Source organism: Dipodomys merriami, unplaced genomic scaffold, assembly GCF_024711535.1.
Source record: "Dipodomys merriami isolate MVZ:Mamm:240054 unplaced genomic scaffold, mDipMer1.0.p SCAF_84, whole genome shotgun sequence".
NCBI classification, from domain to species: domain Eukaryota; kingdom Metazoa; phylum Chordata; class Mammalia; order Rodentia; family Heteromyidae; genus Dipodomys; species Dipodomys merriami.
Genome location: NW_027206446.1, coordinates 2,595,546 through 2,611,498, shown reverse-complemented (window position 1 = coordinate 2,611,498; position 15,953 = coordinate 2,595,546). Strand labels below are relative to the sequence as shown.

Here is a 15,953-nt window from a genome sequence, read left to right as displayed (position 1 = left end):
TACATTCAATTATTATTTTTTTTAACTTAGAAACTTCGTTTCCATCCTAAATGGGCACAGGGAAATTATAAGCCACCAACAGTAGCTAATACTTCCTCCCGAGTCATATATGAAGACTGCGGGGAGATGGGGAGGAGACCGAGCGATAGCACCTCGTTTTACCTAATGATGCATACAGGTGGCAAATGCATTATTAAAACAGCGCTTTGTATCTTACGTTTGAAGTGAAAATTGTAATTAACAAACACGCTCTCTCCCGCTGCTCAAGCTATACCAGAGGGGTCACATCTACCCCGTGCGTTTTAAAAGAACAATTGAAAGTGGTGCTAGTTCTATCTCTCTGCACAGCACACACGCCTGGTCCATCAAATAAGTATTTTAACCTCTCTTAAGACCCTTCAGCGTGTTTTAAATATCATGGATCTAGGATATCTTTTCCTTTTTAATTAATTATCTTTTAGTATCATCGAGTCATGTACACAGGAGTTCCAGTTCAGCGTGTCGGCTGATGAAGGACAATGCCTCTTGATGCGTGTCACCTGTCACCCCTTCCATTGTTCACCCCTCCCCTCCCCTCCCCTCCCCTCCCCTCCCCACCTCACCCAGCTCCATGGTTCCCTATGGGCATTGAATATGATGGCTGTATTTGCCCACTCTTTCCCTCAGTGGGCGCCCTAATTTCTTTTCCAGATCTTAGATATAGGTATAATTTGGGGGGGACTATAAGGGATGCTCATTTTTCACCCACATTTCAGTATTTCAGGGAAGCCTATTGTATTCTCAAACTTGAATGTCTGTTTCCTGAACCCTCTATGAGTTGTGCATTAACGATTTTAACTTGATCGACCTTCCCCACCACCCATCTGCTGAGTGTGTGTGTGTGTGTGTGTGTGTGTGTGTGTGTGTGTGTGTGTGTGTGTGTGTGTGTGTGTTTGTGTGTGAGTGTTGCTGGGGACTCAACCCAGGGCCTTTATATGCACTAACAAGTACATACTCTCCAAATAAACTTCACCCCCGGACCCAAGCATTTTCCCCTTTGTTAACCTTAACACAGGATCTCTTAGAGTTGAATCTTTAGGATAGTTTTTAAATGAAGGGGAAAACTTATCATTGCTAATGGCTTTGTGTCTTAGTAATTATGGGTTTTAAGTTTTCCTGTCTTTGCCTGTTTAATTAGATGAAAAAGTAAAGTCCAGAAACGGTGCCTTACTTAGACATCATTTTTATCCTCCATAGGTCCAGCATAGAACTTGAAAACAATAGATACAGCCAGGGAATTGGTAGCTCATGCTTGTAATCCCAGCTACTCAGGAGGCTGAGATCTGAGGATCATGGTTCAAAGCCAGCCTGAGCAACAAACTCTGCAAGACTCTGGTCTCCAATGAACCACCAAAAAACCAGAAGTGGCACTGTGGCTCAAGTGGTAGAGCACTCGCCTTGAGCTGAAGAGCTGAGGGACAGCGCCCAGGCCCTGAGTTCAAGCCCCATGAGAGACAAAACAAAAACTGCAAAAAGATTGAAAATATTTAATGAGCCAGTCCACCAAGGAACTCATTTCTGGGGCACAGTTCCTGAGCTTTTTTTGATTTTTGTTTTTTTTTTTCTCAATGCTTGCACACTACCACTTGAGCCACACCCCCATTCTGGATTTTTGCTGGTCAATTCAAACTACAGAGTCTCATGGGCTCTTCCTGCCCAGGCTGGCTTCGAACTGCCATCCCTAGTCAGATCTCAGCCTCCTGAGTAGCTGGTATTAGAGACCTCAGCCACCGGTGCTCTGCAGACCAGGGTCGTGTGTGTGTGTGTGTGTGTGTGTGTGTGTGTGTCTGTGTGTCTGTGTGTCTGTGTGTCTGTGTGTCTGTGTGTCTGTGTGTCTGTGTGTCTGTGGTTCGAACTTGCATCATGACAAGTTCTTGTTTCTCTTATGCTTCCTCTCTCTCTGTGTGCCGTTGTCCAGGGACTCCGGAAAGCCTGGCGGAGAAGGAGCGGCAGCTCATGGGTATGATCAACCAGCTGACCAGCCTGCGCGAGCAGCTGCTGGCCGCCCACGACGAGCAGAAGAAGCTCGCTGCATCCCAGATTGAGAAGCAGCGCCAGCAGATGGAGCTTGCCAAGCAGCAGCAAGAGCAGGTGAGCAGGGCCACGGCCGGGCCTGGGGCAGGGGGACATGGGGAAGGCTGGCCCGAGAGTCAAAGGAAACGTGCCTGCTCTCCTGTGTGGAAACTGGACATAGGTCCCAAACATGCGTGGGAGCAGACAGAGCAGACCAAGGGGCCCCCAGACAAAGGCTCGCACGCATGAGCTGCAGTGTGGGATCCGCAGGGGAGGATTCCAACTCACGTACACCTTGAAGCAAGAGCTTGTGCTGTGGGAGCCGAGGGTTAAGTTCAAAGGGAGCAAAAGGCAGGGGAATGGAAGGAGGAAGAGTGGGAAAATGAAGTCATCATATTCCTAGGCGAACATGGAGCCAGGGACTTGAAGGGAGGGGTAGGGTGGGGGGGGGGGAGGCGGGGGAGGACGATGGAAGAGGTGACGTGGATCAGCCGCGTTGGGCTCATAAACCGACACCTCGAGCCGAAGCCCATTTGGATAAGTTCTTAAAGATAATAGAAGAAGTAAGAATTAAAGAGAGCAGGGGCTGGGCAGGTGGCTCAGTGGTAGAGCGCTTGCCCTGCATGAACGAGGCCCTGGGTTCAATTCCTCAGCACCACATAAGCAGAAAAAGCCAGACTTGGCGCTGTGGCTCAAGTGGTAGAGCGCTCGCCTTGAGCTGCAGAGCTGAGGGACAGCGCCCAGGCCCAGAGTTCAAGCCCCACAACTGACAAAAAACAAAAAACAAGACAGTTAAGCAAGAAAAGAGGTGCAGTCCCTTGCTGGCTATTTGTCAATCCATGACACACACACACACACACACACACACACACACACACACACACACACACACACACACACACACACACACACACACACACACACACACACACACACACACACACACACACACACACACACACACACACACACACACACACGGGTAAATTCAGTGGGAAGATGGCAGCAAAGGTTGAACATTCCTAATCAGAACCCCTGAAATCTGAAATGCTCCAAAACACGCAACCTTTGCAGTGCTGGCTGGCAGGCCACGGGTGAGCTCCTCCACAGCGTGACATTTCCTCACGGGCCCGACCGCAGTCACAACCAGGTACCAGGGACCCACACACCTGTCAGCACCTGTCAGCACTCAGGAGACGGGGTCTGAGGATCCAGGTTCAAAGCCAGGCTGGACAGAAAAGCCTGTGAGGCTCGTAACTCCAGTTAACCTTCAAAGAGTTGAAATGCAGCTATGGGTCAAGTGGTAGAGCGCCAGCCTTGAAGGAAAAAAGTGGAGGAAGAGCATGAGGCCCTAAATAATGAACTCAGTAAAACCTAGGCATGCTGGAAATGCTGTCTGAAATGATCATAAGGCCCTGTGCATTAAACATATAAGAAACACCCATGAATCACAGGCTTTGACTTGGGTCCTCTTTCCCAAATACCTTACTGTGTATGTACAAATAGCCCCAAATCCAGTATCAGAAATCCAAATCACTGCTGGTCCTAAACATCTCAGGTAGAGGATATTCAATTTACAATTATAGCCAAGGAATTCCAATAGGCGATAAAAGAGGAACATAGACGGAATCCTGGAGAGCCAAGAAAACCCTTCCAATCAGGAGACACTTGAGCGAAGATTTGGAGAACAGGCAGTCTTAAACAAAGGAAACGACTTTCCACTTGGGAAGAAGAATGTTCAGTGAAGATGCTATGAATCATCTAAATAGAAAGCTATTAGAATGGCTGAAACAATTTAACTGGGGAGGAGCCCGCGTTGATAGAGTTTAATTCTAAATGAGGTAGGATAATGATCAGCGACAGAGAAAGACAAGGGGAGAGTTATAAGCATTTATAGTTCTGTGTGTGTATGTGTGTGTGAGAGAGAGAGAGACAGACAGACAGCAGACAGAGAGACAGAGACAGAGAGACAAAAAGACAGAGACACAAAAAGACAGAGAGAGGGAGTGTACTAGGGCTCGAACTCAGGACCTGAATGCTATCTTTTGCTCAAGAGTGGTGCTCTACCACTTGAACCGCAGTGCCACTTCCAGCTTTTGGTGGTTAATCAGAGATAAGAATCTCATGGACTTTCTTGCCCAAGCTCGCTTGAGCTTGGATCCTCAGATCTCAGCCTCCTGAATAGCGAGGCCTGAGCCATTGGTGCTCTACTTGTTCATTTTACTCTCCTTTACTTAGGGGGGCTTCTCTACTGGAAAGGTAATTTTTGTTGTTGTTCAAAGCAAGGTCTTGTTATGTTGCTCAGGTTGGACTCAAAGCTACAACTGCTCCTGCCTTAGCTTCTTGAGTACTGAGATTACAGAAATGAACTACCATACTCTGTATGTTTTTACTTTTACTGAAATGTATTTGTTCTATTATTATTTGTTCTATTGTTTTTACTTTTTTATTTTATTTTATTTTTACTTCTACAGAAATGTATTTGTTCTATTATTATTTGTTCTATTATTTTTACTTTTTAAAATTATTTTATTGTTACTTTTACTGAAATGTATTTGTTCTATTATTATTTGTTCTATTATTTTTACTTTTTAAAATTATTTTTATTTTTTTATTGTTCTGTTGTTTTTACTTTCTTATTTTATTTTTACTTCTACTGAAATGTATTTGCTCTATTATTAGAGACAACCCGTATTCTTCTTGTGTGAGTCCCAGGATGAGTGTAGTTAGCACAGAGTAACATTACTCTCTGCAGGGACTCTGAGGGCCTCTGGGAACGTAGCTCCAGGGGAGACGACTGCTTGGTAGAGAACCCTGAGATTCCTTGGTGAGTGTGTATGGCACACTTGTCCTGAAAGGCTTTTAAACCATCTTTTAATGGAGAGGAAGTTTCTTTTCCCTCTCGACTTCACGGTTTCTGGCCGACCCCCACATGGCACGGCGAGGATTCTAGAATGTTCTGGCTTTCTCAAGCCCTCTCGCCTCCACCTTAGAAACGTAGGAACCTGCTGCCCTTCCACGGGTCCCTCCTGAGTCAGAGGGAGGCCTGGAGGTGCTCACTCCCACCCCTGGAGAGAAGGCCTCTCTCCAACCACCTCCAGGTCAGCTCTGCAGAGACCCTGCCCCTCCATCCCAGCTCCCCCCCCACGGTAAGCCCACGGGGGGCGGGGGGGTGCCTTTGCCCTGATTACAGACGTAGGTGTGAGGGACGAGCGGGCCTGTATCCTAAACTTCAGGTCTTTGTCCTCTCGCCCTCTCCCTAGAAGCCGCTGCTCTCGGTTAGCAGATTCACCTGCCCTCTGACCACCAGCACGTGCACCGAGGCCTTCCGCCTTTCCTCCAGGTGCCCCCCCCCCTTCCGACAGTATGGGGGTTTGAACTCAGGGCCTTCCTCTTGGCCATGCGTCCCAGCCCTTACCCTACCCTTACTTGTTTGTTTGTTTCTTTCGCTGAAGTTCGGGTTTTTGTTTTTTGTTTCAGCTAGAGTCTCAGGCATTTTTGCCCAAGCGGGCCTTAGATGTGGATCTCTCTGTCTCTGCCCCCAACGTAGGTGTGAGCCAAGACGCCTGGCTGGTTTGTGGAGACGCCATTTTCATAACTTTCTTTTTCCTAACCTTTTGCTGAGATCTTTCCCACGTCTACCCCAGAAGTAGCTGGGCTTATAGGGATGAGCCACCACACCCAGCTGTAGGAGATTATGACTGAGCTCTACTCCGTGTTCATCTCTTCAATAAGGATGTATTGAACGTGGATTTGATGCTGGATTCCATCCTACTCATAGGAAGTGTAGCAGGGTATAAAAATCCCCTCCATGTTAACGTGTGGTGGGGAGAGCTAGGTAAATTAATCGGGACACTCTGGTACATGTTGTGAAGTATTCATGGGGAGCACCAAGTAGGGCACTGGAAAGGAGGGTGTCCGAGGGAGATGAGCAGCTTTAAACCTATGTGTTCAAGGAAAACCTCAGTGACCTGATCATACCCGAACAGAACCTTCTAGAAGGTGAGCAGGTGAGCCCTGCGCCCCTCCCCCCCAGTCACACTATTCCAGATGGAAGGAAGAGCAAGCAGGCGCAGGGGCACCGAGGCACAGAGTGAATCCTCGGGCAGCTTATGAAAGCCGAAGGGAAGAGTAGGCTGACAAAGCTAGCGAGGCAGGGAGACCAAGCCCTTCAGACTTTAACTGAGTGAGACACAAAGGGCCCATCTCCATTTATTCACTTGTTTGTTTGCCGGTCCTGGGACTTGAACTCAGGGCCTGGGCGCTGTCCCTGAACTCCTTTTGCTCAAGGCTAGCGCCCTACCACGTTGAGCCACAGCACCATTTCTGGTTTTCTGGTGGCTCATGGGAGATCAGGGTCTCAAGGGCTTTCCTGCCCGGGCTGTCTTTGAACCGGGAGAGGATGACAGTCATGAGCTAGGAGCACTGGGCAGGCATTGTAACTTGAAAGGAACTCTGCGCAGGCTGACTTGGGGTAGGGCGTTGAGAACGAGGGGAGAGGGATGGGGACAAATCGCCCAGGGAAGAAGGGACTGGCCCCAAGCAAAAGCAAGCACCGAGAGTTGGGATCGGTACTTGCTGCTTCTCCAGCTACTGCTGAAAGGACTTTTGCAAATTTCATGAGTGGAAGGACAGAACTAGGCATAATGGCTACTATTCCTCCACCTGTGAAGTTTCATTTCGCAGCATTTCAAAGACCAAATGAAAGTATTAAAATCATACAGTTGAACCACTGCTCACAAGAGAATGAACTTCCCGCAGCCAGCTAGACGGCTCTCCTACTTTTAGTCCTAGTCACATGTCTGTTTATTTCCTGATTACCCAGCTTTCAGAAGGTCAAGGCAATGCTCTTGTGAGGGAAGTGATAGAGATGGTTCTCCTTTATTGTTGGGAACGCAATCCAGAACTGTGTTTAACCAAGGAGATCAGAATGTGATCTAGACCTACTAATAACCATGTGGAAGTTTCCTGGAGAGGTTAGACATTTTACATCCTTCTGAGCAGTTTCTTTACATTCTATCATGCAATAAAGCACTTAAAATTCTCTTCTATGGATTCTTACCTTCTTACCAAATGTTCAATTTCGTCCCATACCATCTCTGAGTCAACATGAATAAAACGTACATACTCCTTCTGCTTAACTTTAAAACACATGTGGACTTCTTTCTCAGAGACAGAATGATATTTAAAAGTAAATGAAGGGCTGGGAAGGTGGCTCCGTGGTAGAGTGCTTGCCTTACATGCATGAAGCCCTGGGTTCGATTCCTCAGCACCACACAAGCAGAAAAAGGCAGAAGTGGTGCTGTAACTCAAGTGATAGAGTGCTAGCCTTGAGCTGAAGAGCTGTGGGACAGCGCCCAGGCCCTGATTTTAGACCCACAACTGACAAAAAGAAAAAAAAATAAATGAAGCTAAGAGCCAGTGGTTCATGCCTGTCATGCTAGCTACTCAGGAGGCTGAGATCTGAGGATCACGGTTCAAAGCCAGCCTCGGCAGGAAAGTCCATGAGTCCCTTATCTCCAACAAACCACCAGAAAACCAGAAGTGGTGCTGTGGCTCAAGTGGTAGAACACCAGCCTTGAGCAAAAGCAGCTCAGGGACAGCGCCCTGAGTTCAAGCCCCACAATTGACATAAAAGGAAAAAAAAAAAGTAAAAGAACATAAAGTCATGATACATTGTGTTAAGTAAATAGAAAGGTGGTTCTGAGACCAGACAACAGGGTGATGATTGTGCTGTGTGTGAAAACTCATCAGATCAGGGGCAGGACACTCGGAAACCAGTTCAGGTCCTGTTCGTGCTGTTGAGCATGAGCCTTTGATTGAGTCTCTGCATAAATGACTCTGACTCTTAAAGTGCAGGCGTACCTGGGAACCAGTGCATCATACCTATAATCCTGGGTACCCTGGAGGCTGAGATCCAAGAATCACAGTTCAAAGCCAGCCACGGCAAGAAAGCCCATGAGACTCTTTCATCAACCACTAAAAAGTCACGAGGGAGGTGTGGTACAAGAGGTAGATGGACTCCCTTGAACAGAAAAAAAAAAAGCAAGAGCAGGAGGTCCAGGGTTTAAGCCCTGTTAAGAGCAGAAAACAAACAAAAGCACCAGAACAACAGCATAAACACAGATGTAGGGCCAAACGATCCAATCCAGGACACTTGACATACCCAAGTAAAGAGGTTTAGAGAAATGAATGTGATTGTAATTGAGCTTGGAGAATTTTCACATTTAATAACAGAAGCGGAAGGAAGAAAGCCAGGGAAATACCAGAGGTGCTGGAAAAAGTTCTAGAAAAAGGGTTGACAGTTGGATTCTAAGGAAATGTGAGAAGTTCAAGCTAGGCACTGTAATCCTAGCCACTCAGGAGGCCGAGATCTGAGATTCAGTGTGGAATCAACCCAGAGAAACAAATCTAAGCAAACTCTTCACTCTAATTAGCCAGCAAAAAGCTGGATGTAAAGCTGTGGCTCAACTGGTAGAGTTCCAGCATTGCGTGTAAAAGCTAAGCAGGAAGACCCCAGGGTCCTGAGTTCAATCCCAGGTAACCAGCATAAGCAAACAAACAATCAAATCAGTGACACATTTGGGGATTGCTGAGACAGAAGTGGCTGTTGATATTGAGAATCACTCCTGGATTTGTGTGTGTGGAAGGAGCTGGTGGTTCAGAGTCTACCAGAGGCCAACATGACAACTGAATTCACAATCCACCACCACAAAAATGAGCTACATTTAGCTTCAACTTCATGCGAGTCACAACCCCTCTGTCACAACAACTTCAATGGTTGTTGCTGCTGCTGTTGTTGTTTTGTCAGTTGTGGGGCTTGAACTCTGGGCCTGGGCGCTGTCCCTCAGCTCTTCAGCTCAAGGCTGGCGCTCTACCACTTGAGCCACAGCACCACTTCCGGCTTTTTCTGCTTAGGTGGTGCTGAGGAATCGAACCCAGGGCCTCATGCGTGCAAGGCAAGCGCTCTACCCCTGAGCCACCTGCCCAGCCCCATTGTTGTTGTTTTATACAACCCTCTTTCTTTGATAGAGAAAGGCTGGCCATGTGGGAACTGTGGAAGTTTTTGGCCATCTCCCTTTCAGTGGCTTGCTGGAGTAGATCAGGCTGCAGGACCGCTGGGTTCGCTGTTCTAGGCCAAAGGAAAGAGACCAAGTAGCTGGTCCTAGAGCCTAAATCCTTCTTCTGGTCCTTCTTAAGGATGACTTGCGTACAGTGTAGGCCGTGGTGGTCTATATTCTCATCGATGGGGAGACAAGAGGCTGGTGCCCCCGCCCCGTCCCCACCCCCAGAAAGTCAGTACAATGGTAACCTTGCCTCCTTTGATCTCTTTTCAGATTGCCAGACAGCAACAACAACTTCTGCAGCAGCAACACAAAATCAATTTGCTCCAGCAACAGATTCAGGTCAGAAACCCTCCTTCCGAGACCTTCCAGCCCCTGCACACATCAGGTTGCCTCATGATTTTAATCTGCTTCTCACTATAATATGACCTAACTCCATTTTTGCATCCTGATGTGACCTCCAACCTGAACAATTCCTTCAGGGCCCCACTCATGAACCATGTCCTTGGGTGCTGGGTGAACTTTACATATGGCGGTACTCGGGGCCAGGTCTGCCAGTGGTGGGGGGTCAGTCCAAGTGTGCAGCCAAGAACTTGAACCGCATTTGAGGAGAAATTACTGCAAAGAAATGATTCTTTTCCTCTAGGCGTTCATGTTGAAAAAATATGTCTGTAAATGTTTGTATTAGGGTGGGTTGGAGTACCCAAACAGAAGTACAGGGGCAGAAAGAACCGTGTGTGTGTGTGTGTGTGTGTGTGTGTGTGTGTGTGTGTGTGTGTGTGTGTGTGTGTGTGTGTGTGTGTGTGTGTGTGTGTGTGTGTGTGTGTGTGTGTGTGTGTGTGTGTGTGTGTGTGTGTGTGTGGATTCTGGAGCTTGAACTCGGGGCGTAGGTACTGTCCCTGAGCTGCTTTTGCTCAAGGTTAGCGCTCTACCACTTGAACCGCAGCTCCACTTCCCGTTTGTTTGAAGTTTAATTGAAGCTCGTGGACTTTTCCTATCCATGGTTGGCTTCGAACCACAATCCTGAGATCTTAGTTTCCTGAGTAGTTAGGATTATAAGAGTGAGCCACTGGCACCTGGCTCGAAAAACAAAACAAAACTTGTTTTAAACTCTAAGTCCAAGAGACATGAATGAAAGTAGCTAACTAAGGCAATGGAACAATGTTGCGAAGTTCTAACCCAACACCTGTCATTCACTTAGCTGTAATTATGTAATTGCAAACTATACAAAGTACTTTTTGATTGTTGGTACCTGGGCTCGAACTCGGGGCTTGGAACTCACGTGGCTTGCATATAGCTAACCAGCATATAGCTAACCAGTCTGTGGTTTAAAACTCTTCCCTCATTTCCATGTTGCTGGTTTAGACCAAAGCACACATCCTCATTCTCAGTAACAGGTGCTTTGCGCCGAAACTGTTTTAAAGTAATTCCAGCCATCGAGTGTTGAAATTATGGCAGCCTCTCACCGTCAGTGACAAGTACAATTCAGTGAAGGAACAAGAGTCTCAAACTTTCATGATTTCCAGGAGACAAAAGCAAGCTCTGTTGTTTAATAGAAATTACACACACACAAAAATTCTGAAATCCTGTAAGTATGGGTAGAGTTCAGTAAATGGTTTATTTGATCCACTAGTTAGCTTAGTCAACACACTGCTTTCTTTGGAGAATTATTCCACAACTGTAAACACTAGGCTCCCTAGTGGATTTTAAGGAGAAATTGTTTTCTTGCTGCAGAGGTGAAAAATACTTTAGAAAAAAAGAAAAAGTGGTCCTTTTCCCAGACCTACTCTAGAAAGCTGAGATCTGAGAACCACCATTGATAGCCAGCCTGGGAAAGAAAGTCTCAATGAATCAACAGAGAGCCGGAAGTGGAGCTGCAACTCTGGGGACAGCACTTAGGCCCTGAGTTCAAGCCCCAGGCCCAGGCCCAGATATACATAAATGAATAATTAAAAATTTAAAAAGTAATCCTTCCTAGGAATGGTATGACTATAGGAAACTATAGTTTTCCATGGAACTAATACCTTGCCCCCAAATCATACCAGTGGTTCACAGATACAAGCAGGATTCAAAGGCAAAGTTTTCTCACTGTTTATAAAAAAAATTGTTAGGATGAGAGTTGTAACAGCTTAGAATTTCTGTTTGACAACCATGTGGAAGTGTGGTCTCCACTCATTTATGGAGTTAAACAAAACATGTCCCCCCTACGGGAAGGAACATCAGACTGAAAATGGTGTATCACCCATGTCGAATGTCATACATGTTGAATGCCATACATGTTTTGTATCGTACATTTTGGGGGCAGCCTTATAATCATTTAATGTTCGTGAAAGGCATAATGTATTTGAGTTATTTACTCTGCTGAGAGGTGGTTAACACAATTATGGTGATCATAATGGACCAGCGTGTGTAAAAACGTGACATGTGAAGTGTAGTAAGAACAGACTCTTTCTCCCATAAATCCTATCGTATTTCTTTTTAAAATGCCTTCCCTGCCCTTTTGTAACTTTCCCTCATTTCTTCTTCTCCCTTGCAAATATAGGACAAGGAGGGAGAAGAAGACCAGGGCCTTCTAGGTTTAGAAAGTCAAATCTAGAACGTGTAATCTTCTGGTGGTATTGGGGTTTGAACTCAGGACCTTGCGCTTGTGAATAAATAGGTACTCTACTCCTCCAGCCATGCCTTCAGCTGCTTTTACTTTTGCTGTTTTTCCATTAGTTTCCCTCCCCGCCCCACCCCAACACCCTGGACTTCTATTTATGTTTCCCATGTAGCTGGGATGAAAGGGACATGCTACCATGCTTGTTTTTTTTAACTGGTTGAGATGATGTCTCTTTAGTTATTCCCTTCCCACAGGCTTGTCTCCAACCATAATCCTCTTGATCTCTGCCTCCTGAGTAGCTAGGATCCTGAGCATGAGTTATCCTACCCATCTTCATTATACCTTTTGTTTTAAGAAAAAAAGCATGTACAACCAAATCCCTACAGAAAAATGTCCCATAGATTACATTTTGTTGGCTATTTGAAAATACTTCGGCTGTATCCTGAGCTATTTCCACTTAAAAAAAAATTACACAATTACGCAGTCTAAACTCCTTGTAGAAATAAATATATTAGCTTACATCATTTATTATGACTCTTATTTCCTTCGCTATTTTATACTAGCGTGAGTTGCTCAGACCTCAGAAAACAGACCAGTGTGAATTCTGTGTTGATGGAACTTTGAACGACAGCGTTAGATACTCAGCGTTAAACTGTTCATAATTGTTTTCATCATAACTATAAATGACTTGAACTTGATCTTACATATCAGGCAAAACAAATACCACCTTTACCTGGATTAGACAGGTCTGCTCCGTGGGTTCTCCTTGACTCATCAAGAACTAGAAAAGGATAATTGCCACACACGAGTTGATATGTGACGTGGCAGGAAGGATATTTCTTCCTCTCTCTACAGGAGAGATGGTTTCAGATGTCTTCCCTTCCATTGGAAAGAACATACTTAAAAATGTACAAGCAGTCTCTGCACATTTTTATCTGTAGGCAGCCAGGTTGATCTCCTAGAATCTATAAACCAGATTATTTAAAATTTCTCTTGACTGTTCATTCTAATTCTACCTTCTCAACTCTCAAACTGGATACGAAAGGGTAGCTGCTTGAACTTTTGAGCAGTTTATTCAGAGAAAAATGCCATGAGATTCTACATGTGAATTAATTTCATTAAATTACTGAGGAGGAGTTCCTTATGAACTGTATTTTTTTCTTAAAAAAAAAGTAACCTTAGCTCTAAAACAGTGTCATTCCAATTGGAATAAAAATTTAGTCGGCATCTTTTCCCTCTTAGAGATTTTATGGAGTTATACCATTTTCTGCCAGGCTGATTCACACAACTCATTAGGATGAGAAGTTTTATTAAAGTTTTCTGTTATTCTTTGCAGTACCACAGTTTAGTTCTCCGTACAAATAAAATCATGTTAGCATCCCAGAAATATTCTTCTTTCCTCAACAATGTCCAATTTTTTTTTATGAGACTTGAGGAGCACCCACAGATTTCCTGTTCCACTATTGTATGCAGTGTTTCCTTCTAACATTTCTGCTTAATAGCCTTAAAAGACAGTACATGTTTTATTTTCATTTGCTGTTTATTTCCTTATTTATTTATGTTCCTACTGGGGTTTAAACTCAAAGCCTTGACTTTTGCTTAGTGTTTGGGCTCATGGCTAGCGCTCTACCACTTGGGCCACAGGTCCACTTTGCTCCTTGTTTTTGGCTAGTCAGCTGGAAATAAGAGTCTTTTGATTTGTCTATCAGGGCTAGCTTCAAAGTGAACTTGTCAGGTCTCAGCCTCTTGAGTAGCTGGGATTACAGTGGTACGCCGCCAGTGCCTGACTCTAGCTTACTTTTTGGCATTATGACATGATAGAACTTGTAGAGGTTTCAGAAAGCCTTTCAAGACCTCTCTTTCCAGGTAAATGTGTTTCTTAATGGGGAAAGGGAAGGACCCGTTCTTTCTCTTTCTCTTACTCCACTGACTCCACAGTTTAACCATTTTATTTCCCAGTTTCCTTTGTTTTTCATAAACTGTATTGTTATTATTAAGGTGTGGTGGGAGAGGGCTTACCATTTCACAAGTCATCTCTTTGGACACGTGACCTCTTCCTTCACTTTTCCCCAGTTTACCCCTCCTATCCCTGTCTACAAGTTGCACAGTTCATTTCCCCCACACTGAGTGCCGTATTTGCCTTGGTTCACCCTTCCTCCTGGCTTTTCTGTGCTCCTTCCTTTGCTCCCCTCAATAGACAGCACAAACAACAACAGCAACAAAAACAAATGACACCACCGCCACCACCATCACCACCACCACCACTAACACCACCACCACCATCACCACCCACCACCCCCACCCCCACCACCACCACTACCACCACCACCCACCACCACCACCATCACCACCATCACCACCACCACTAACACCACCACCACCATCACCACCACCACCACCCACCACCCACCACCCACCACCACCACCCACCACCACCACCATCACCACCCACCACCCACCACCCACCACCACCACCCACCACCACCACCCACCACCACTACCACCACCACCCACCACCACCACCATCACCCACCAGCACCACCACCACCCATCACCACCACCACCCACCACCACCACCCACCTCCACTACCACCACCCAACCACCACCACCACTACCCACCACCACCACCACTACCACCAAAAACCTTGTTTCTATTTCCTGGAATTTGTTTTGAAAAGTAGCAGTTGAACCATTTGTTTTTACAGTAAGTCACGTTGGTGGTGAGTTGGTTTGCATTTGAAATCATGAACCAGGACTCGAGGTTCATCTGGGCTCACTGGTAGGAAGCCCTTTCCGAGTAACTGAAGAATGATCTCTCAGCCTTCATGGTGACCCCATGTGGAGTATTTCCTGGGGCCCAAGTTCCTCTTATTTTTGGAGCTTCCAAGGAGACAAGAGTTTCCGTAGTTTTAGAGGTGTGTGTGTGTGTGTGTGTGTGTGTGTGTGTGTGTGTGTGTGTGTGTGTGTGTGTGTGTGTGTGTGTGTGTGTGTGTGTGTGTGTGTGTGTGTGTGTGTGTGTGTGTGTTATAACCGTATCACACACATGTTTTTTACCCTATGTTCTTTACCCTTCTGCTAGATAAACTTTTAAGATTTTGGGCACCTGCAGAGAGAGTGAGTCCTGGAATGCGTGGCGTCCTGTCAGACATCCACGCAGGCAAAGTTCAGACACTTTCCCCCACTCTGTTTCCCATGATGCTCTCTCACTGGGCTGTCCACGCTTGAACTTTCCTGAGAGATTTCCAAAAAGTGCATGTCAGTGTCCCCTCTGCCCAGCCTCTCCAACTCCTGCACATCGTATTGACCGGAGGGAGAGTCCTTGGTAGTTAATAACCACAGTTATTGTGTCTGACTCAGAAGGTGAGCACATGTCGGCTGAGTCATCGCTTTGGGTCACTGCTTCAGTCTGGGGTTCTGAGCAGAACAAAGGAAACATTTGTATTCCTTGTTCTCTTCACCAGGCAGAGTGCAATCCTAGTATGCTCTGGGAAAGAATTTCATCCTTAAGATGTAATAGCGCATTCTATCTGACTTAGTGAAATGACATTTCAGTTATATTAGTTTGTGTGTGTGTGTGTGTGTGTGTGTGTGTGTGTGTGTGTGTGTGTGTGTGTGTGTGTGTGTGTGTTTTAAGATGGAGAGCAGTGGTATAGAATTAGATGTAACCAAATGCAGTCTTCACACTTTCATCGCTTATTTGCTGTGTGATCTGGGAAAAATTTCTCACCTCCTCTGAGTTTACTACTCTCTTTCATTATGTGGGAATTGTAACTCAGAACTCATGTCTGGTTACTTTAATTACTAAATGAACTGGAGCTGGACATTTTAGACAGCAGGTGACATTAATGAATTTTTATTAAGTCATTACAGATGAATTGTTTTTCCTTCTGCATTTCCAATGATGGACAATTGAATGAGTATTTGCAGCCAGAAAAGGATTTCTAGGAATATGCACACAGACACACATGCACATGTATGCACACATGTGTGTACACATATTCATACACATAAAATCAGCATATAAAAATCACTGAAAACTGAGGTTGGTATTCCAAGTTTGTACTATTCTACAACAACATGGAGCTTAATGATTTCTTTTATTAAATCCATCTCTCATTTTTACATTTCTAAACAGACGCGGTCAGGTTAGCAGTTTTTCCCAGAGTCACTAACTTGTTACGTATGCAAAAGTGGCTGCATTCCATGTATTTGGGATAAATTTTGGCCCAGTTTA

At 45.5% G+C, this 15,953-nt stretch overlaps 1 protein-coding gene across 17 annotated transcripts in view; it reads left to right on the top strand.

Moving 5' to 3' along the window:
- Window positions 1-15,953, top strand: part of Sox5 (SRY-box transcription factor 5) — an 857,426-nt gene that overhangs the window by 661,242 nt on the left and 180,231 nt on the right. For 13 of the 17 annotated variants that reach the window (XM_070011779.1, XM_070011777.1, XM_070011776.1 and 10 more), the window contains 2 exons: window positions 1,958-2,130; window positions 9,390-9,458. In XM_070011779.1, the coding sequence (XP_069867880.1) occupies window positions 1,958-2,130; window positions 9,390-9,458 (242 nt within the window). Of the gene's footprint in view, window positions 1-1,957; window positions 2,131-5,055; window positions 5,202-9,389; window positions 9,459-15,953 lie in introns of those variants that run through there. The other 4 variants (XM_070011788.1, XM_070011791.1, XM_070011789.1 and 1 more) reach the window with 2 other exon arrangements.